Source organism: Helicoverpa armigera, chromosome 1, assembly GCF_030705265.1.
Source record: "Helicoverpa armigera isolate CAAS_96S chromosome 1, ASM3070526v1, whole genome shotgun sequence".
In the NCBI taxonomy this organism is placed as follows: Eukaryota; Metazoa; Arthropoda; class Insecta; order Lepidoptera; family Noctuidae; genus Helicoverpa; species Helicoverpa armigera.
Genome location: NC_087120.1, coordinates 7,858,285 through 7,882,465, shown reverse-complemented (window position 1 = coordinate 7,882,465; position 24,181 = coordinate 7,858,285). Strand labels below are relative to the sequence as shown.

The 24,181-nt window shown below is 35.7% G+C and overlaps 3 protein-coding genes across 7 annotated transcripts in view; 1 reads left to right on the top strand and 2 right to left on the bottom strand.

Annotated features, from left to right (window-relative positions):
* The window catches only part of LOC110378893 (bestrophin-4), a 51,395-nt gene extending 38,228 nt beyond the window's left edge, over positions 1-13,167 (bottom strand). For both annotated transcript variants that reach the window (XM_021338318.3, XM_021338319.3), the window contains exons 1-2: positions 12,723-13,167; positions 4,200-4,310 (exon numbers count right to left, since the gene is read on the bottom strand). In XM_021338318.3, the coding sequence (XP_021193993.1) occupies positions 4,200-4,310; positions 12,723-12,793 (182 nt within the window). In that variant the 5' untranslated portion in view covers positions 12,794-13,167. The remainder of the gene's footprint in view (positions 1-4,199; positions 4,311-12,722) is intronic.
* Positions 13,168-15,478: 2,311 nt separating this feature from the next.
* Positions 15,479-22,422, bottom strand: LOC110378888 (ubiquitin-conjugating enzyme E2-22 kDa). Its single transcript, XM_021338307.3, has 3 exons — positions 22,264-22,422; positions 18,794-18,946; positions 15,479-18,642 (listed from the first exon to the last, which is right to left on the bottom strand). Exons 1-3 carry the CDS (start codon positions 22,324-22,326, stop codon positions 18,259-18,261), a joined length of 600 nt encoding a protein of 199 aa, XP_021193982.1. The 5' UTR covers positions 22,327-22,422; the 3' UTR covers positions 15,479-18,258.
* Positions 21,845-24,181, top strand: part of LOC110378887 (discoidin domain-containing receptor tyrosine kinase B) — a 52,181-nt gene continuing 49,844 nt past the window's right edge. For 2 of the 4 annotated variants that reach the window (XM_021338306.3, XM_021338303.3), the window contains exon 1: positions 22,843-23,145. The gene's annotated coding sequence lies outside the window, so the exon portion shown is untranslated. Of the gene's footprint in view, positions 21,870-22,797; positions 23,146-24,181 lie in introns of those variants that run through there. The other 2 variants (XM_049837917.2, XM_021338305.3) reach the window with 2 other exon arrangements.

The window sequence follows — 24,181 nt, the reverse complement described above, 5'->3', positions numbered from 1 at the left end:
TTAACTTTTATCATTTCGTCAACTCGACACTTTAAGATTTTGATGCGTGTCCAGTTAGTGAAACTTAAATTATACACTTTTATGTTTTCACCAACTCGACACGTTTTAGAATTTAACCCGATTTCAAGCAAAAAGTACAGTCAACAAATGAATGTACATATTTATTTTCTGTGCCACAAACATCATCGGTCACTGAACGTCCGGTTAGCAAACGCTTCAAACGCGAACATGGACTCCCAAACTACTTAGTACAAGTACTAGGAAATCATAAGTGCATTGAAGCCAGATGCATTAGCAACTTTTAATAATGTTCTACAATAAAATAATGGTATTGAAATCGAATCATTGTTTGTCACAAGTACTAGGGTAAGAGAACTGAACAGGACATATTCTATCTTCAATATTAATCGGATTGCTAAGTAATGCACATATCTGTTTTTCTACAATTTATCGACAGAAGACTTTTCAAGTACTGTCTGTAATTCAGTTTTTTTATTTGAGTTTTACTGAAAATCATCAACTGTTTGATTTTCATTATTCCTCACTGACTGTTTATTTACAACCTCTCGTAAGCTTTTTTTTCTGGTGATATATTTTCAATATCAATCAGTTTATCATGACACACAGAAAACTGATTTCTTGAGAACATTTCCTCAACAGTACCACATTCATCCTAGAATTCATTCCCAGTCAGAGTTGGGTAGACCTAAGTGAGCATGGGTAAATCCCGAATTAATATTTATTTTACTTATTATTCGGACTTTACCCAAGAAGCTTGGGTAATACTAAGTCAACCCGGGTAAACCTAGGTTTACTCCACCTTCTAGCATTACCCGTAACATACGAGTATATACATGAGTTAATCAAGATGCGCTCATGTTAAATTCATTTAATATAATGTTTTCCTCAATGGTGGTATTTTTTACGCTGTCATAAACATCAATGATTTAATTCTAATATGAAAAACTTGTTTCAATTATAATTTACCATTAGGTGTTGTTTCTAAAAAACATACCCGTTCTTGTTGTGTGATACATTGAGTGTGTGTATAACAGGTTTCCTATAAGCGCCGTACGATACAAATATTCTGGTTACAAGTATAAATATAAATAATTAATATTCAAATTCACATTAATACTTATACTTACTGTATAATTTAAAAAAGTGGAATTTACGTATCTTGTCTCGTTATTCTCTATTATAAAAAATCTTTACCTGGGTCCATTACAAATAGTATACCTACGAAAATATTGTCTCAGAGTAGAAACTTTCTGACTACATAAATTATTTAATGTTTAGAAAGTCGTAAACTGTTGTTGGAAGTCAATTAATAAAGCCCCGGGGTCACCGACTTGGTTCCTTAGCTTTTGTTAGTGAATTCAGCAGCCACCTCACCCGTGATGGCTCAATATATCTTCATGATATTCTCATGTTGCTCATGGAAGGAATTATTAAGCCTGTAGGTAGGTACATGTTTGAGGTTCTGAACAAGGCATAAGAATTTTCAGCGGTTCTTATTAGCTGCATTTGATAAATAACCTTTTATTGTTTAAAATATTTGGCAGCTAAGTAATTTCGGCCAGCTATCAAGCAATCTAACAATGCTTTGCCAATTCACAGCCAATCAAACAATTTATTCTCGCTGTCACTATAAAGCGCTGACGCATGGGTCACACACTATTGTGGTATTTTGAGATTATTACAGCAATAAGTCTCTAAACTCACCACAAAATTGTAGGCGAAGAGGGACGTAAATATTTTAAATTTATTTATTGCTGAAATCTCACCACAGTACCTTGCCTACATGAGTAATAGGTCTACAACCTTACGGTCAACTTACTGCAACAGCTGGGGCCAATATAATACAAACAATAGGCATTGAAGTGTATTTATTTTAGTAATATTATTAGAACTGATTTCCCTAATGCGTCCGTAGGATTTACCAAATATCAAAATATAGCTCCAAAAAATGTATTGCTAACCCACCTGCTAATTTTATTGTGTTACAGGGAAATCACAGCGTACAAGAAAACACGACACCTACGTCATTAAGTTTTGTATTTTTTTCCGAAAATAAGTAGTTGCGTAAAATAAAACTCGTTAGTCATAAAATATTCGCAGCCAGTCTCTCGGATACTGTTGTCTACTTCCGTATTCTTTATCACCTCGTGGACCTAAATGTTTGCTACCGAACTATACTTGCTTTGAGTGGCCACTTAACAAAAGATAAACAATCTTGATACTTGCTTATGACTTTTATTTTAAAAACTCAATTTATAAATGAAATGCGGCTACAAATCAATGTAAATGCAATAATAATGAGTACTTATTTTAAGCAGTAAGTAATTTATAAATTCGTTTAATATGTATTTTTGAAAAAAATTGGTACTATCAAGATTATTCCCCTTTACTTAAGTGCCTACTTAAACCGAATATAACTCCTGGGTAATATTATTGCATAAAAGCCTAACTGAGTGCATTTTTTTATCCTTTGAAGTTTAGGTTACAAAACGCAAACCAAAAACCACCTAGCATCAGCTAAGTACCTACAAGAAAATAAACCTATACATTTTTTATGAAAATTATGAGTTCAAATAGCTTCTGTTGCAGTAAACGCATAAAATATAACGTGAAAATAAACGTTTGCCGCTGCAAGCTACACCTTCAAACTATGTTGGTACGGGAATTCCACGCCGAGCTGACACAATGTGCCCGCATACTTTTTAGTTGATTTTTATCATGAAAAAAATCTAGACGAGAAAATAAATGCATACGACCCTATTTATGCTTTTTCCGAGACACTCAATGTCGCAACACCATTTTTATTGTTAGCACTGATTAAAAAAAAGTAGTACTTGTAAAACTAAGGACTCGAGAGATTAATTAACCAAAGACCGAGGTCTTTTGTTGACGTCATGTTTCGTGATTCGACTGACAGTATTATTATTATCTGAAGACAAACTTTTCTAGTCACAAACAATGAGTAACTTACCAGTCTCGATAGTTAAGTGTCTAGTTTCCATTAACAATCACGTTTTAAAACTGGTCTTTTTCGAAAGAATCACGATATTTATTACTGTCGAATTTTCCCTCCGAATTATATTGAAAACTTCAAAACATTCAGTAACATATATGTTTTTAAAATCAAGAACTTGTCTTAGAGCTCAGTGAGGTCCTTTAAAAAACGAAGTCGACAACATCAACGCCCTGAGCATTGTTCGTAAGGTGAAGCTATTACAATTACAGTTTTTTTGTACCTCAAAGGTATTTGAATAAGTTATTTATTATTCATCAATGTTGTGTTTCATGAATCAAACGTATTTACCATCCCACTAGCCGGCAAATTCTACGTGCAGTGCAGCTTCTGTCGCTGCTGCCGAGGCTGCGGGCTGCCCCAGACGTTGGGAATTAACCTCATCGGTAACTGTGTTCTTATTTTTTCCTTCCAATTGAGGTAACAACATTACCGTATTAATTGTAAACGAGTGTTATGTTTGTTGTAAACACCTACTTCTTACTACCTACCAAGGTGTCTTTTAATAGCTTTGTAACAAATGATAATAAAACAATACAAAATTATTGCTTCTTTAATAATTATTAAAACATTAAGTCACTAATTGAAACATCTTTTATTTAATGCAGTTTGACCTTGCGATCTTTAAGGTTCTGTAGTCAACTTACTAGGACCTACTAAATATTTTATACTTATTATATTTATATTTTGAACTTGATTATTTAAATAGTTATGGTCTTTTTTACGATTTTCCAAAATAACCACCGAAAATCCAACATACAAAACCCGTTTAGTTTTTATGTTCAGATTTTTTCTGAGTTATTTAGTTAGCGAGAGATATGAACTTTAATCAGAAAAGTACGGAACCCTACATAGAGCGTGGCCTGACACGTTCTTGGCCGGTTTTTTACTAATATTGTATTTAATGTGTCCTACATGGGAAGATATAGTTTAGAACAAAATACTTATAGCATTTTTGACCTACTTACATATATTTATTTTAAATGGTGATGAATATTTTAGGGGTCAGGTACCTTGAAACATATGTTTTGACTGTAAATGCGCATCGTAAGGTTGTAACTTGTTGATTGGAATATTCAATAAGATAATATGAATTATGTTTTAGGAGATTAGCAGGTCAGCTGTTGAATGTCAATAATACTTTAAGTAGGTATGTGTTACTCACCTCTGTTGCTGCTCTGTGAGCGCAAACCGATACAATAAGTTGATGGTGTAGTATAGCGTGAGGTATGCTAGCAACTCCCGCCACACCAGCTTGTACACGCTGCCTCTCCATCTGCAAGCGAAAGTAAAGCTATCAACTATAAATCGTTATGAACGTATTACAAAATAAGGAAGAAAGCCATGGTTTGTGTAACGGTGCTCTAACTGCCCAGCCGACCTTGCCGACGATTATACGTGACACACGCGTGTCATTTCAGTATTCTCAGAAAACTTATTGCTATTACACATCGATAACTTACCGCGATAATAGCTGCGAGGCTATGAATTTATGCCAGCATCATCATAAAACATTTCAGATATGTAGGAATATTGAATATTGTTATGAAGATATTTTTGCTGGTGTTACTAAAAATCTTGTGCAATTATTACTACCGAAACACGAATTACAAATTACGCCAGATTAAAAGAATTTAAATCATATTTTAGTATTCAAATCATAATATTATGAGAAGTCAAGCAGAATCGGTTGGCCGTGACGTGGTACGAGCGATGTGAGCTTCGAAAAACTTGTTTTGGCGTCAGGGTGTCAAGCAAAAAATTCAGTTTAATTGCATGCCTAATCGCTTAACCGTGAGGCGGATGGTTCTAGGAACGTCGACAACAACCTCTCTGATATGCTAAAATAGCCAATATTATGTTATGGACTTATTGGCTATTTTAGCTTATCATGTTTTCGAGATGTAATCGCGAATTACATTTTTCATTCTTGAGCACCAGCACCTATATAAAACATAACTCCATAGAGGAACTGCAGCATATTTGGAATACTGCAGGTAACTTGGAATACTTCGATATCTAAATATATATAAACGCCATCTGAGTTTTTATGCCGTAAACATAACGTCAAACGATACACAAAGCCATACAGCATTAAAAACAGGACGCCATCTTGACATTTCGGCTACCAGCCCCCAACGAACGAGACGCCTGATTTGAAAACTTTTTCGGTAAGAATGCAATCAGTGGTAATCATTTGCTGTAATACTCTAATCTTTATTGTAATTATTTTAATTGCGGAGTGACCTTGTTAGTTTAAGATATTACTATGATTTTGTGAATATTTCTAGAATTAAAAATTTGACATGCAATTTTAAGTTAGGTTGGTGTGTTGTTAATTTGGAATACCGTGTTTTTTTTGCTTTTCAGTTTTTTGGGAGTCTGTTTTATTTTTTTGTAAAAGTTTATTTTTTGTAAAGAGCCAATGACTATAAAAATATTAGAATTCTATTAGTTTCTAAGAAAAAGTGTTAGCAATTTTCAAAGAAAAAAAAATGAATATAATTTGGAATACTATATTCCAAATTATCTGCAACCTAAGTCAAATCACGTTTCTTGAGTATTTTTAGTTTGATAGACATTTTGATAATATATCTGGTATTTTTTATATTTGATTGTTCTCATTATTAAAGTTTAATATTTTGACAATAATTCAATGTATTTTTTATGGAGCTATCCCGTTTCTCCTTCAATTTATTTTCAAAAAACAAACTGGTATTCCAAATATGCTTCACTTCCTCTACCATAAACTTTATTCAAGACAGATTAGAGCACAAAGCCTGACATTTATTACCAATTTTAGTAGAAGCTTTAGAGAAATGCTCTAAGCTGGAACTGGAATGGCACCAAAACGCAATGTTCTGAGTGTCGTGCACTCGCTGCCTTGTAATTCGAAAGACAATGGAGTAATGTTGACGCGCTAAATGTTACAATCGATCGTAGGATGAGTTTAATTGAATTGTTGGCCAACTGTCGGAGTATCGGCCTACATTCCTCAGGCGAGCTCGCAGCCTCCTGATCTCGTGATCAATTTCCACTTTACACGCGACTGCCATGACACATGACACAACAGTCATTAAATTATGTATTGTTTCATGCACCTACATACAAAGTGCCCGTGCAGCTATGATAGTTAGTGGAACGGCTTTGTTTTCATTATTTATTATTAAATATTTCTACTAAATACATGTGCATATTGTATAAAAATAAGTTCCAGGTAGGTGAAATAGAGTTAGTATTCAGCAAATACAGGATTTGGAAAAGTAGAGAGAAGTTTAAACCTTCATTCTACGTTATTTGCAGCTTCAGGAAAGATTTATAAAGCCACGCTAATTAAAAGTGCCCTTGCTTCAGATGCTGTGGCCAATACATTAAAAATAGAATCGGAATCCTTATTTGGCCGCAGCCCGCTCAACGGTAAGCGTACACGACTACGAATTAGGAAAGTGATAGAACACGACACCTGTTTTTATCGGAAGCAGTAGCTATCGAATGAGTGTACCATGTCACATTACGTATGTACGTACAACTTGTGTATGTTAAAAGGGCTGGATGTGTCGACGTGACTCGAATGCAGTGTTGTTCCCGTGCAGTTTGATGCTTGGTTTTTCGATTATTAGTGGGTTGTCCCTGATCCACAGAGCATGTGGCAATATCTTGATAATTGCCAATGAAATTATTGCTTTCTATTTATTATTCTCCTAAGGTCCGCTCGTAAAACAGTTTTACCAATCATCTTTACATAATTATTATTACAAAAAAAAAACATTAAAAAGACTGTCTATACATTGAAAATAAAAGACATGGGGTTCAGAAACAGGAATAGAAACAAATCCCAATAATATCAGTCTATCCGAGTGTCTGTTTGTTTGTACACGCTAATCTTCGGAAATTCTGGTGGGATTTGAATACCTATATTTTTTCTTTGTAGGTATTGGTTATATATAGTCTGGACAATAATGTAGGCTATAATTTATCTTGGAAACTTGAACACCTGCATCAGGTGAACCGCAGCTGACCAGCTAAACTACGTATAAGAAATACACAAATTTTGTGTACCTACCTCTAGCAAAAATGCTTCCACCCAGAGAGCATTTTAAATTTAGCTTAATGTAATGTACTTTAAATTTAGCTATTAGATTATAGAAAAAGTCATGTCACCTGACTAGCTAACCACCTTTTGGAGACTTTTGAGAGACGTGACATATCGTCACCATATGTGCATAGCTAACTTAAAACGTTAGCTATGCACGATATGGTCAATTATATGAGCAATTCCTGTTCAAAGTAATTCGAAAATATAAAATTAGATTTAGAGGACCATAACATGAACACAAGTCACAGGTATTGACACTGTTTCAATATTCTATTCAATGGGTAACGAAACTTTCTCTGTTAGTATTCTAATAACCCAAGGAATGTCATAGCAAGGCTGTGTAATTGCCACTTTCGAATCAGGGAAAAATCCTTGGATAAATATTTACTTAACCCAAAATTATGTAACGTTTGACAGTCTCGATATAAATCCATAAAATAAGCTCATGGTAAGTATTAGGATACCTTTGTTTCAACCCACTTCCCAAACAGTGGGAGGTTCTTTACTCAATTTTTATTTTTTTTCGTGTTTGTTATAGGATTTCTCGAAGTAGCCTGTACCAATTCATATCCATTTCAAAGGGTGTGCTACTGTGCTTACAGTTGAGTTTCAGTGAGTCAGTATCTGATAATAAAAACTCAAAGCAATTGAGAGAAACTCTCGAAAATAGCACGTATCGGATTAAAACTTATATTCGTATATGTATATCAGTTGAGTCTGTATGATCGACAAAGTTTGAACCTTACCTGGAGATGACGACAGAAAGTCAAGGGTATGTAACTACGGTGTGGTTGGTCTTCTTTCATTTGTACAGAGACGTGTTATTAACACCGAAATATATTATGACTGCCGTAATATATCAGGCTTGAAAATGAAGGTAAAATACAGTTTAGGAAACTTCTTAACTACCTACTGGTAGCAGCTACAATCGATTGTTCAGTATTGACTATCTCGTGTGAGTGTGTGTGTTTCCTTATTTGAATAGAACTGTTTACTGGTTACGCTTACACCTGTTAAGCAACGCCTAGCAGGATCAGTCCTTCAACGTGTGACCATCTACGTATGTTCCGAGTTCGGTGTTCCTCTGTGTTAAAGTTAACTTACCTTTACGATTATAGTATTTAAGATTAGTTTTAGATATTTGTTTATGTAAAAATGTATGTTGTTGAACACACCCGAATAAAAAACCTACTCCAAAAGATCCCAGTTGGGTAGTACATCTATTGACATGCCATCAACTAGGTATCCTGGCCTTCATGAAGCATGAGGAGAAATTTTTAAGGGAAAACAATAGGAGACTTTAGCGTAACATTTGGCGGACAGAACCGTATCTTGCGAAAAAAGTATGATGTATTGAATGTTTCGAATACTAAATGACAAAATTGCGGAATTTTCCCTTTCCCGCAACCCTGACTTAAGTTTTTGAATGATCAGAGAAACTGCCAAGTGGCACAGATCCTGTACATTCGGAATACTAAATTAGATATCGTCAAAATTCTTTGACCTTGTCAGAATGTTGCCACGGTCGAGCTCAGCTAGTGAACACCGCTTACTAATTACTAATATCAGTGTCGATTGACCTTCGGAATCTGTACTTAACGGCAAAAAATCTATTGCTTAATAGATCTCGGATTATGAATGGTTATTCTGGGTTAAGATCTAAATAATTACATTACATCCGTATGGAACATAATTCTACGTTTGATGTATTTACAGCCCCGGCAATGTGTTATTTATAGTCTTGCTGAGTTTCCTAACACAAAGTCGAAAAGGGCGAAAATCCTCCTGGACTTCCCTCCAACTGGGGACGATGGAGGGGGTGTGCCGGACTCTTACCGGCTAACAACCCACCCAGTGTTGCCTCCAATTACCTACCTTTTGTCGAGGGCACGGGTATCGCCAAAGCATTCTTCCGCACTCCCGATAGGTATTGGCCCGCTAGATGTTCAAAGGCGGGCCCCGTTACCCTCTGTGGCCGTCACCCAGCGGCCACAGCAAACTCAGGCCTGTTCCTGACCGGACGACAGACGCCCCTAGTCTGTCGCCCGCAGGCTGCGCCCTATGGTGGCCGGAGATCAGCAACCTGCGACGTCCCCCACGTCTGCTGCGGGCGGGGAGAGAGGTAGCAGTTTCTCTCTCCCTTTCCGCCACCTCCTTTAAAACCATCACATCCTCACAAAAGGAGGCGACGGCGTTCCACCCTTCTTCGCTGCTGACCATGCAGGACACGACGGCCGACAGCGAAAGATTTCACGCAGCATCTACTGCTGCCGCTAGGTCACGGCGCTGCGTTGCCCATGCTGGGCACTCAACCAAATTGTGCAGCGCCGAGTATTCGCTGCAGATACCACAGTGGTGGCATTCAGGCGTGGGCTCCCGGCCTATGCGACGCAGGAACTTTCCGAAACACCCATGTCCGGTAAGAACCTGCGTGAGCCGGAAGCTGAGGGCGCCTTGGCGTCTCTCTAGCCACTCCTTCAGTATGGGCTACCGTTTGGATTTTTAGATTCTACTTAGGTAATTATAGCTACATAATTATAACATTGGTAACAGTGAAAGATCATGCTTGTGTCTTATTTTATTTCCCATCTGTACCGAAGGTTTACAGTGAAATAATGAAATGTATCCAAAATTCATTAATGCTTCCTTGTGGCTAATTTAAGCTTTGAATACTTTTGCCTTAAAGCATTGCTCATGCGTTCCGAGGCAGGGATGATAGTTTCAACAAAATAATTTGAACACTGAATTCCAACTGGATTATTATAATAAACTGCTACAGTCGTTGAAGTTACCCTGTGCATCAATCAGCAACTTTGATAACTTGTGACATGTATGTATTTACGCGCTATATAAATATGCTGAGCTAATATAATATATTACGATACTTGGTAGTAGGCGTTGTTCATCTATAAACGAGTATGTAAGTAGAACAAATTACTGCCATTGCCTTTATTTAAATGAGTTTGTACCTACCTAAGTGCTTTTATGAAACGTAGAGGTAATTTAGCTCAGAGTGCATACAGCAATATTTTACCTACATCAATCGATACGGACCTCTTTTATATCCATGTCAGTTTATTGTACGATCTATTTATTTGCATTCGATTTTCTTGTGGCGAGATCTCGCGTGTGATTCCCGATTCTGTAAGAAGTCACTTTGTGGGTTCTAGAAAACAATAAATAATAGTTTGAAAAAAACTAAAAAACACGCTTTTTATAGAAAACCGAACTAAAAAATAGAAAATAAATTTTAATGAATTTAAATTAAGAAAATAGTGTTCAAAATTTCAATGAATATAAATTAATAATAGTGTGAATACAAAAAATATATTTAAAAAAAGCGTGGGGTGCTTTTTAAGGTATTATAGAAATGAAAATCACTCTACTCATATCTGTCAATAAAATATTTATAGCTGTTGACACCATGCACCCCACGCTTTTTTTTAAATATATTTTTTGTATTCACACTATTATTAATTTATATTCATTGAAATTTTGAACACTATTTTCTTAATTTAAATTCATTAAAATTTATTTTCTATTTTTTAGTTCGGTTTTCTATAAAAAGCGTGTTTTTTAGTTTTTTTCAAACTATTATTTATTTTCTACTTTTTTTCGTTTAAAGCTTTTCAGTGATACGAATAGTTGTCACTATCCATACAAGTGGGAAGTTCTCATCAATACAAAGAATATAAGTCCAAACGAGGTATTTTACATATTCAGTTGTCGAGTTCCCTCGACTTTCTCTGGTCTCCATCATCAGGTCAGCTCCCAACCTTCACTGTTGCATAGGTCTTGTCAATACAAATAATTTAAGCCCAAACACGAGGTAGTTTACATATTCAGTTGTCGAGTTCCCTCGACTTTCTCTGGTCTCCATCATCAGGTCAGCTCCAAATCTTCACAGTTGAATAGTGCTTTTAGGCGTACACCTGAGTGTCAAGTTTTTACCCTATGTATGCCTACAACTTTCGAAGGTTGCCCTCGACTTCTCAGGGTTTCCATCATCAGATCCTGACCTAATGACTATGGGACTAACTGGCAGCTATTCCGAGTCGAACAAAAAAAGAATCACGTAAATCAGTCTATAAACCTCGGAGTAATCGATGTGTATGTGTAACCTCCTCCTTTTTGGGAAGTCGGTTAAAATGGAATAATTTTATCAAATTAGTGTATTGTCATCGGTCCTCAATAAATCTACAAAGTTTGAACGAAATCTGGCCGTTTAAAGTGGGTCAAAATCGCGCCCAAAGAAGTCGGTTACAAACAAACATACAAACCTACAAACATACAGGTGAAGCTAATAAAAAGCGTGTAAAAAAGCAGCCCATGGTCTGGAAGTTGGCTATGCTGTACCTCAGTGCCTGGGAGAGTACCTACGTAAAGCCGGCCATGCTAGAATGCTGCTCAATAGCGTTCGTTAGAGGCTTCAGACGGATTTGAGAAACTACCTATGACACTAGGGTTTGTTAGGAGATTAAACCTGCAACCCACTCGATAAGAAGATACCGTAGCTTGACTCAGACGGGTTCCGATGTTCATTACACATACTTACCTACATGCATATATAACAGCAACATTATTTTCATTGTGACTTATTGCATTTACCGTTCAGTTATCCATTTGAAAAATAAAATAAATAGACGCAGTTCGGCCATAGCGGTATTCTATCTCTGCATGGTACAAACTGATTCAACAACGGTCGAAAAGTGCATACGTTAGTTTATTATTTTTACCTTTGCAGGTATTACTCTTGATTCATAGTAATTGTATATTATTTCATAAACAAGTAAATTGATCATGGTTTACACTTACGACAAATAGGTATAAAAACTACCAACAGAGGTGCTCAAATAGGGTTTCATCAAATATTGCTAAATTGAATTTCTATGAATGATAAATGAATACAAGAAGTAGCTATTAGTCAACATGCCTTTAATTAACTAAATACCACCTACTAATAAACTGTTACTTAATGGTTTGTAAGAAAATACAAAATTGACGCTTTGTACATCAAAGGTCTTGGCAATTTTAGTGGAATTCAATTTGAGTTACATTAACGGAAATCAAGTGATCATAAGCATGATTGAATAAAGTTTTAATCGATTGGTGCACGCGTCATGGTTACTTTCGCCACCTTTCGTTGTCAGGGCCAAGCGAACTGCAAACAGGCATTGAATCGCTTCTAGTTCGCGTATACGAGTAGCATTCATCAGCGCGCCACCAGCCGAGGTCGGCTTTATCATCGCCTTCGTGAATCTTGCTCTTACAAACCATTGTAGTTAATAACAAACTTTCATTCGTTTTCAACGTCAACAAGCCACGGAGAGAACAGACTTACCTATTTCTAAATTAAACATTTATAAGTTAGTGCCACAATAAACGAACGGCAAGAGACGTGCTATTGTTAAAGTACCTTTATTGTGTGTTTACGGATGATCGGTGTGTGATTTCGTCATTAAGGAGCGAGGCGCCCACCGTTTCGAACAGCTGTTTCACCCGAGCTGTGTGCCTTCGGGTTCCGAGACCGGGGCCGCCGCAAACGGTTCCGCGGTCAAAGCCTCGCACTCCACGAATAACATTCCAACTTACTTGCAAAGGATCCGCCAAAAACATCCGAAACTGCTGCCATTAGGTACTTCACCAGCGTATGATATAGTCATGTTTGGTACAGCTTAACACACTATTAAATTAATATTTATTTATACACACACACGTTTGTTGGCGCGAGCTTGGAACGAGACACACGCGGAAAATTAAATACGTTTTAGAAAGTAATAAAAAGTTTTTGGCGTTAGTTACTAGGGAAGGCGAAGGGAAGTATTAACTAAATAGTGCACTTATAATGTCACATTCTGGTGATGTGTTATGCACTCTGCCTTCCCCGTACTGTTGCAAAGCATAAAGGAGGGGCGCGCGAGAGCACCGTCCACAGAGTAACGTCAACTGTGACTGATGAATGATACCTTGCTTGCCATGTTGTTCAAGTTACTCGCTCGCTGTTTGCTCATGCGTGATAAACGCGGCGCGACTGCGCGGGCGCAGCGCCTCTCGCAGGTTCTATACCAGCCTTGCTCGCCTTCATCGCAGTCGCCGCTAGATGGCGTTAGGAGTACCTGCATGTAGCCTCAACAAGAGTGAATGCAATATGCATTTCATTAACTTGAGCGGAACACATACCAACTCAATTATAGCTTCAAAGGTTTCAGTTAACGTAAGTCAAACCACAACGAAACACACGGTACCAATATCTTTTGTCCGAAACAAAGAAACTAACAACGCTTACCTACGTAGGTACTTATTACTCACTGGTATATTTAGTTAAGCGGCGAATGGCTTTAGACACTGAATGTACCTATTCAATATGGCCGAGAACAGGTATCGTACATTACTAAAAACCACTATGCTCAAATAAGCACCGCCTCGTATGATTTGATCTGTCAGCTTTTTAAATAAAACGAAGGAAGGACCCTCAATAAACGCCGATAGTGTTTTGAATGTTTGATATAATTACATACAATAATGAAAATTTAATTTATAATTATTGGAAATCATGAAATGAGCTCTCTGCCTACCTTGTACCTATATATTTGCGGGATAAAAAGATAGTAGGCATGAACAAAAAAAAAATCCATATAAAGTAGTTGCTTTTTTAACCGACTTCCCAAAAAAGAAAGAGGTTCTCAATTCTACGGAATCATTTTTAGTGTTTTATAAGGTGTAGGTACTTCCCAGGTGGTGCCATAGTCATCAGGTCTTGATCTGATGATGAAAACCCTGAGAAATCGAGGGCAACTTTCGAAAGTTGTATAGGTATGCATAGATTAAAAACTTAACTGGTGCTTAGCTGGTGGATATACGAAGTGGTATTCGGTCGTATAGTGCTATTAGTTTATTTTTAACGTGGGTATTATTAGTTAGTTAAATTTTTTATGGCTTCTTTGTGGTATACAATACAGCGGACAAGCGTTATCAATGGTTTAATGCTGCTATACTTTTTAGGGTATTCATTTTCTTGATGTGATATACCTAGATGATGAGCGTTTTATAACGCTTAACGCATCAATAAAGTACTCGGATTAAACATTCGGAGCATTGAAATAAAAACAGGGTCAAAATTGATGTCACACATGTCGTTTTCAAGATTCCTCATGTTCAGGCCCTCTTAGGTGAATTTTGTGCAGATAGTAGTAGCCTGATGATTTGTAAGCGATGAATAACTTAGTATACTTAGTTAAAGGCACGGATATTGAGCTCTCGGCGGAAGAGTGGGGATCGCTTTGCGCACTGTACACATAAGGTAATAAACCACTAATCGCTTCTGCGCAGGTGAAGGTCAGGGCTCAATATCCGTGCCGATAACTATAATAAATGTTTAAGATGGTGATTTCTTTCTTAAATGATATGATCTAAGCAGGAACAACTCTGGTGAGTAGAATGATTATGAGCTCATGAAAGTCCATGAAATGTGCTGATATTCAGGTAGTTGTGTGCATAGGTTCCGGTTTTCCCGGGAACTACATTAATCTTTCTTAAAAGCACAATATTTTTACACTATAATTTACCTAGTGTAGCACTGAGTAAGTCTAGAAATATGTATATACAGTTATCGGCACGGATATTGAGCCCTGACCTTCACCTGCGCAGAAGCGATTTACTGCCTTATTGCCTTATACGTACGCGTTCGCAAAGCGATCCCCACTCTTCCGCCGAGAGCCCAATATCCGTGCCGGTAACTGTACATGTTTTGAGATGGAAAACCTTTTAACAGCCGTAGCTAATATATCAGGATTCATTTAAATTAAAAGTCAATACAGCCTAAATATTAAGGTACCTATTTTAATGTAAGCTACTAGACCATCATTTTGATTAGTATTTAAGTACCTATGTTTTATCTATCTATCTCTCTCACGACGGGAATACCCATTGGTAAGACCTGGCTTTCTGGTTTCTGACTACCCCTTACGACTGCCAAAGAAGTTCGTTTATATGACAGCCGGGACCTACAGTTTATCGAGCTTTGCGAAACACGGGAGGCACCTGCAGAGTCTATTGCATTAATGTTATTATATTCAGCATACTTGTGTGTGTCTGACAGCTCACATCACAAGTTGGGTGATCACTGATCACACTTGCGTTTAAAGCGTTTGCAGGTAGCACACACAATTAGGAGGAGACGATTTGTTGGACATTCTTTGACAGCGTGACCTATCTCTCCACGAGGAAGGAAGGAATTTCTAGAGTTCAGGAGAAATATCAGCTTCTCATCGAGTGATTTGATGTAGACAACATATTTCTTAATGGATACGTAGGTAGGTACGTTTGGGAAAGCACAATAAAAGACAGAGTTCACATAGAATTTTCTTAAATGTATTTTTGTTACAACTTTTTAATCCTTACCCGCGGGTTTCAATCGACCTAGCTGCCTATACAAAACTAATTAAGTTGTAACACTACAAAAAATAAGAAATATTTACTATTTACTCAAAGTGAATGTTAGGAAAATTAGGCTTTACATTGTTCAAAATAGAAATTCAATCAAACAGCTAGTCCGTTGACTGAACGTCGCCATTCAATCTCAATCTATAACGTATATAATTGGATAGCGTAGTAGTGGTACTTTTTTTACAAACAGGCTGCGACTCAGGCACAAACATTTTTGGACTTGCAATGAATATAGGATACAGGATACATTTTAGTCATCACATTTTTTACAATCAAATAATGACAATTTCAATAATGTAATTTCTTTTACATTAAAAATTTAATTGTAATCAACCTAGTTATTTGAGTGCATAAAATGTACATAGACCTCAAAATTTTAATTTTAAATATCTGTATTTTTCTATCTATACAGACGCAGTCTGCTAAGTGAATAATTTCAAAATTGAATAGAAATTGAATCGCAATAGCAGTTTAACCTTAGCGGGCATTCTGCTACTAATATAAGACCAATCGTATTCCAATGACATTCGATTGGTTTGCGATTGGTCTGCTATTTGGTCTATTCGGTAGTTTGCTCTACAATCATATTGCAATCGTAAATAATTTGCAAACAATATGATTCATTATTGAATCACAGAAACTGATAAAAACGTTTATTTAATAGAAAGAATAGCGGAAACCTTCAATGATTGTAATGAGATTGAAAATCTATTATTGAAATCCATTGACCCCACAGTCAAACAGACAGTCAACAGATTATGGTAGATAGATGTGCTGTCGACATTCTGTGCAAATAATTATTCTATTCTGAATGTAAATATGTTCTGTTATAGATTAATTATAGAGAGTCTCACCACATGAAGACTTCTAATAAAAAGGGGTGATTCATATGAAATGAGAAGGTCAGCGATTAATGATAATCAACATTTTACTTTCACTTCAAGGTTAATATACCCTACGAGACCGTGGAGTACTTATTTACTTGCGAGCTTTACAACATGCAACAAAAATCAGTTTAACATAACAGTTTTCAATTTATTTATTGAAATAATAACGGCACCGTAACATACACTTTAAAATGATCCTTCCAAACTCAAGCTAGTAAATAAATTCAAAAAACATGATTGGAATCAATAACAAAGAATTGATACGTACATACTCCCACTCTGCCAATACATCCCCCTTTGCCAAAACATCTCTACGTCAGAACACAAATACAACACAACATCTAGTTATTTAGGTTTCAAGGCAGAACAGAAATGGAACTATCTATACATATACAAATCTGTTAAAAAACTGTGTCTGTAAATTGTTTAAATTAAAATGAAAAGGTTAAATAGCAATAACATGCAATAAATTAAATTGATTGAACTAATCATCTATCATAATCATATCATAATGAATAATTTATCTAAATCAGAAAATAAAAATGAATGTGGGTAAGTATAGTAGTAGTAGTATTAAGCCTGGGCAACATATAAGCTCTTATTTATTTTGGAAAACGGGCTCTGAGAATCAAGAAGATCCGCGTTCGAAGTCGCGGGCAGAAGCTAGTTATCATAATAATCTGTGCCTTCTATAACAAGAAATATAGAACAAGGGAAAGGGAGCTCCGGTCATACCGCTTCTTCCCTTTTCGACTACTACTACTTTTCAACTTTTTATATCTATACAGTGATCCTAAGATCATAACATTCACTTTGTAAAATTATCAAAAGTTTATCATTTCGTTAACTTTACTGGAGGCAATATCATCACATTATGTTACTGGCGTATTGAATATTTAAACTATTGTTATGACATTAAGTGCAACATCTCATTGAAAGGTTATCTCAGTTTAAATGACCGTATAATTATGAATACAAAATGAAAGGAATTAATGTACAACTAACATAAGTAGGGGCATTAAATTTTGGCTCTCGAGAAAGGAAGCAGAAATAACAATTTTGTATAAAAATACGTATCAAACTCTTCGAACAATAAGCTCTGGAAGAAAATGCATTAAAATTCTCAGAATGTGAGGGTTGTTTCGAGCACTTGTTGATTTCAAGTACGGACTTCTTCAATATTTAAACTCTCGCATCTTGATAATCTACATGTATTTCATCCCTAACCTAACATGAAGTACAAATAACCTATACATAACTAGCTGCCATGCCATATGAAACATTAAATGGTCATAATAACAATCAAATACATTTCATTTAAGACGAAATGTTTCCAGCTATGTAATCCACGATTACGACCAAAATATTTCGAATGGTTGCGAGACTTATCATGTGAGTTCGTGCAGGCGATGTATCGGAGAAACATTTGCATCACAAGTTACGTTACAGACCCAGAGCTCTAGGCTATCAGACTTAAATCATAGTACAAAGGCTGATTTTTATGGTCCCGCACCCTACGACTGGGTATGATAGAATTTGTGGCCCGCACATTCAGCCCAGTTTTCCCATCTGTTTTTAGTCCGTGTAATCTGGGCCGCGGCCCAGGGGAGAGTTCCCCCTAAACCGAATTTATAACACTAGTCTTGCTCACACAATGTAGGATGCGCGGACACAAAAAATCAGCCTTTATGCTATAAGGGATCTCTGATAGCCCTGAGCTCTTTAACTATTATTGTTATATTACAATGTAGCATTTTTGCCATTAATGCTGACTGCTACAGTTATCTATCAATATCCTAACTAAAAAGATGTTCTGTGGCCCGCTCTAGTTCCCAGTTAAACGTAGATAGTGCGACTCTCGCTTGATCTTCTTCGACGCCCATATCTAGTAGCACTTGAACTTTCTGATTGAACTCCCAAATGACCGTAGGGCCTCCAGCATATGAATTGGTCCAGTGCCTGGCTGTTAAGTTGAACAGGTGTATGTCTTCTCTATATTGTTTGGCTACGACGGCGTCTTGTGGGTCGTTAGGCTCAGCGGCAGCCAAAAGCGCCTGAATGGACAGCAATACCGTACGCAGTGTCAGGGCAGCCGCCCATTGATCTTTTAGTATATCTAAACAAATAGCACCCGTTACTGATGACACATTGGGGTGCCAAATCTTCGTCATAAAGCGAATCTGGAAAAAAAATTAAATGATTAATTTTTTAGCATGGCTGTGAGAACTTTAATTAATACTCACACGGTTTTGATTATTAAATAATAACGTAAAGTCGGAAAAGAGACCATGTATTGCATAACCAAACTATGTACACAGTAATCAGTATTACCTTGGGCGGATTAAATGGGTAAGTCTCAGGCACTTTTATCTCTAAAAGGAATGTTCCACCTTCGTATGGCGTGTCTGGTGGGCCGGCTATCTCGCCTTGGAGTTCTGTCCAGCTGTCGTTGATCAGCTCCAATTTAATGGTACCGCCTGCGACCTGTAACAATTAAAACAGAATAAATAGAAAATACATATCACGAAATCCTCAGTAACAATTGCAATCGCCTGTACACAAAGCAAGTCGCATTCAGGACACTATGTTATCGGCATTTTAAACGTTATTTAAATAAATACATTGAAACAAAGTGCTAATATTATAAACGAAGAGGCACATGGCATATTCTCAGAGTAATAGGAACGATTCAAGCATATTATCATCTGATGAGAGCTTCCACAGTAACATCACCATCATTGTAAGTATTGGAACTACTACGGAATATCGAGGGCCAAAAGACTAATGTATACCACATCCCGACCGTGATTGTCGGTCGTGAGATTTGTCGGTCACGTTGGCTATTGTCTCTAAGGACATCAGCCAGCCAGACGTCATATAGAACACAAGCATTTAGTCAGATATATTGTTGCGGTTATTTCCTGATATCAACGAATAACCGTTGTCAAGAATAAAAAAAAGAAGTCAGAGTCTGCAGGCCTGTTGACTGTGTTTATGTTGCTACTAGCGCCATATATTGGAGCCATGTCATAAGTTTAAAGCCAATTCACTGAGAAACAATTGTTTATAAACACTGTTTCAGAAACAAAATCTACGTGTTTCTGAAACAAATAATTTTGTTTCAGAAACATATAATTTTGTTTCTGTAAACACTACGTGTTTATCGAATGTTTCTGTGCTCCCCACCCGTGGCGGGGAGCACAGAAACAAATCAGTTGCGCAACATGTGCATACAGGTGTGGACGCGTGTTTCATTTGTTTATAAACGCCAAATAAACATATTGTAAACATCTGACGGTGTGGACGGCAGTTTCCGAAACATTGTTGCTGTAAACATCTACGTGATGTTTCAGAAACTGTGTATCTGAAACATTGTTTCCCAGTGAATACGTGGCTTTATTTTGTTTCAATTTTTTGTAGACTGTAGTTTATGTAGACTAAGTTATTGACTTAGATTATGAATTTATGACGATTGTTTAACGCTCAGCATTGTCAAAGTCCAACTCATTTATTGACATTAAGCTTATCTTGGGTCTTCAGGGGCAACTATGGATTGCGTGAACCGATTTTTATATATATTTTTTTTTTAGGAAAATACTCTTTTCAAAAACTGTTTAACCAAATAATTGTCTACATTTGAGATTTTTTAAACATATTGTTCAAAAGAGGGTGGGACACATTCTTTTCATCTTTCATAGAGAATATTGCCAAAAATATAACATTACCAAAAAAATTATAAAGGAAACCCCTGCATTTGTTGTTGTGCAAATTTCAGCCTTATAATGCGAAAATGGACAGAAAGACATGGCGAAACTACAAGGGTTCCCAGTTTACTATGGAACTCTCAAAACACAAATCAACAGTCCGAGTAAGTTACATGAGCGAGTGACTTTAATAATCTGACAGCAACTGTAGGTCAATTGCACAGCCAATAGAAAACTATTAAGTGTCATTTGCTTCGAATCAAGGTCATTGATTCTTACTACAAGTTGATTTAGATCAGCATGATGAAATTAGATGATTTCATACTTAAAGTCAATCTTCAATTCAGTTCAATACTTCAACTGATTGTTTAACAAAAACAAAGAAGACAAATAAAGGTCATATGATTGGTTGCCAAAAACCCTGACTAAGCATATTTTCTTGGTAAACAGGATATTTTTTGTTTGTTTTTAATTACACAAGGGAATTTATTTCAGGCTTTTTTTTCGATATCGGCCATGTAATTATGAACCTTCATCAAACTCCTTATTTATGATGGTCCACAAACCATCATAAATTCCGGCTTTCAGTCTCTCTATACTCAAATTATAGAATTTTTTAAATATGTATTGAGCATTTTTGTTCAGAGCTTTTACAAATTGTTTCATGAGCCCAAGTTTGATGTGCAAAGGTGGTAGCACCTTTATTAAGGTAAGGTGGTAGATACCTAACAAGTTAGGGTAAATCCATTTGGACTGATTTTTTTTTTTTTGTTAATTCCGTTTATATCAACCACGAGCAAAATATACGAGCTAATGATTCGAGGGTTCTCGCCAGATCATCGGTGTTTGGTACTTGAAATGGGGTCTTTTCTTATTTTTCCATAACCTTAAAGGCTCGATGCCTGTTTAACATACCATTATAGACACCTAGTAGGTACCTGTTGCAGGTGTCCAAAGAAAATCCAGAGTGCTTAAAATACACCCGTTTTAAGAACTCCAACACACTTAGTCTTCAATCTTTAAATGTATATTCATCACAAATATTAGAGAAATAGTTAGTATCATTTTTACAGTTATTTCGCAACATAGAAATAGTAAAAAATATATACTTTTAAACAAAAAGCTCTGTTTTATGAAATTTAAGTATAACTAGTTCGAAAATATGGTCAATAGCTGTATCTCAAAAACTAAAGCTGTTAGAAAAAAAACAGTCATAAAACTTCATGCAACAAAAAAAGTCTTATTTTGTTCCCTTGTGTTATTAATGGCATTAACACAAATGCTCTACTTTATCACGGTTGTTTTGGATACTGTCATATATTTCAAGGCCAATATCTTTGATCCTTTCTTTGTTTACAGGTTGCCTACAGATGGTTACGGGCTACTTTTTATCTGGGTGCATGAAGTAGTTGCAACAGCATGCAGGTGAATCTGTTTGACAGACACTTTACTAGATGCTGTAGGAAATCCCCAAGCTCACGCATATTCCACTATGGGTAGCATGGAAGGCAATGTCAGAGATTAACTGAATTAAGAATCAATTCTAAATGTAAACAACATATCATCATTTCTTATCTCTAGGAATATGTGGTTCAGTTGTGTAAACATATCTCACAAATTCACTATACCAGTATGTTTCTTATTCGAATTTATATCGCAATAGCAACATTAGCGAGGCGCAATATGTGCGTCAAAAAGTAAAAGTAAGTGAATGTTTTGGTTATGTTTTTCCAATTAATTAGAATTTTGCAAAGCACAACAGCTACAGTTGATTGCGTTACAACGTTAGTTTTTAAAATTATTGTGATAATTGTATTTAGAGCAGTTGGCTAAGCCAACGTAAGAATAGTTAGGGGGCGACCAACAACAACTATACGTAAAACATGCTGAATCACTCACAACACATAGTGAAATTGAGATATTCAATAACAATAAAATTATTAATTACAATTCAGTTGAATCGCATTACTTTTAAGCGCACTTTGTACTGGGACAGATCGATGTTCTCTGAAAATATGACATTTAAGAAAAGTGCAAGTAACTGCTGCCGTCTTTCTGTTTTTAACAATACACGTAAAACAAATAGCTTTTCCTCACCTCTTCACTTTTCATGACCTCCTTGAATTCTCTTTTAATGCGTTTAGCTGCTATATTTGCCATTTTACAATTTTAAATAAAATTATGGTTAATTTATTTGAAGACGAACAAATATTGAATGAAAGCAAGCAGATATGAATTTTATGTTGCCAGTTGATACTTTTTGTACCAAACCTTCCTTAGTGGTAGAAATTACATTTCAACATGAAGTATCATTCCTTCTTCTAACTTGGCTTCTTACGGTTGCCAAGTTCAATTTGTCTGACCTAGAATGTCTATATAAAATTCTACGAGCGAGCAAAAATATTAGTATTATTAAATATTATTAAACTCCTATTAGAATCCCTCCTACTTAATCTACACTTCATCGTATTCAGAATTTTTTATTTTGGTTTGGTAATTTGGTATTTTAAGAAGTCAGGGGCCCTATTCTGCTAATTTTACTTATGCAACATACCATTACTTTTTCAAACGTCTGTTTTCTGTTATCTGTACAAGAAACCCATCATTCATTCAATTCTATTCAATGCTAGTGTCTATGGTTGTTTAACATTATTTGCTGTTCATTCGCTGGTTTTCGAGTGACTATGCTTTTGCTTTCATCGGTCTCGGTCTTTACAAACGCACTTCAAAGGGCTTTATGCTATGGTCGATTAATTGGAGGTGTTGTATTATTTTATTTTGTTCAGTGAAATATCTATCCGCAGTATTATAACTAAACGTGAATATAGAATGGTGCCTGTCGAACGTTTTCAGTCTTGAATGAGCTTTTTGTGATAAATAAAACAAGTTATGGCTAGTGTTTTAAACAGTGTCAGGACGAAGTAATGTTAATTTACTCCCCATGTCACCGGGTTCCACCTATGTACCTGGCACTCGAAGGTGCGTTGTAATTTGCATGATGTTTATAAAATATTTATCTATGTTCTTATGTTAAAATTTGGTAGCATTTCTATCAAAATGCGATTACATAGGGCCTTTGTTTCATTCAACACTCGCTAACATAAATAACTTGCGTTTAGGGCAATGAAGGGCTCTCCTTGTACACGAATACGTTCTCCTTCATGCTCGTTGATTGATATGCTGGCCTGCTCATAGCTTTGAGCTACTTATACATTTAGAACTCTAAACTTCGTTGATTTTGTTGTGTCGCGATTACTTTTTTTTAACGTAAATGTTGGATTCACTTGGGCCTTTGTTTTATTAATTAAAGTGAACGTATGGTTAAGCGTTCACATCATTGTTAATTTTAATAATATAAAAATATATGAAAAGAAATTAAAGAACCAATAAAACACTTGACACTTTTAATTTATAGATTTAAATATTGAATTGCATAAAATAGAAGTAAATACGCCGAATATTTTAATTAATTTATTAATGCATAATGGCATTTTTTTATACATCAGTAATTTGTATTTGTTTCACTTCATTTCTAATTATAAATTCAATTTCATTAAATAAAATAATTTTACATGCAATTCTTACATTTGTGGTGTAAGCAGTATATACTTCAAAAAATTAAAAACTTTTTATATGGGCTATGACCTGAATTAAATGATTTTTAATATTTATACTAATTATTAGAAAGGAAATGCTTTAAAAAATGTTAGGCTAATTAATGTCTCAATTTTTGCATGTTTATAATTATGTAGATAGATGGTAGCTAACAATCCAATTTATTTTTAAATTATTGTAGCTTATTATTTATTTTTATAATATGTTTAATATATTTTATATATAATTTACTGTAGTTGTACATGACCTATGATAGTAACTGTATTTAGATGATAAATCAACATGTTTGTTTTTGGTGATGATGTTGATATTGTCTTTGAATAAACAATGCTTCTTTATCCATGAAGGTGCAATCATGGTATGGCCAGCCATAATCTTTGGAAGTGCCTACAGCACAACT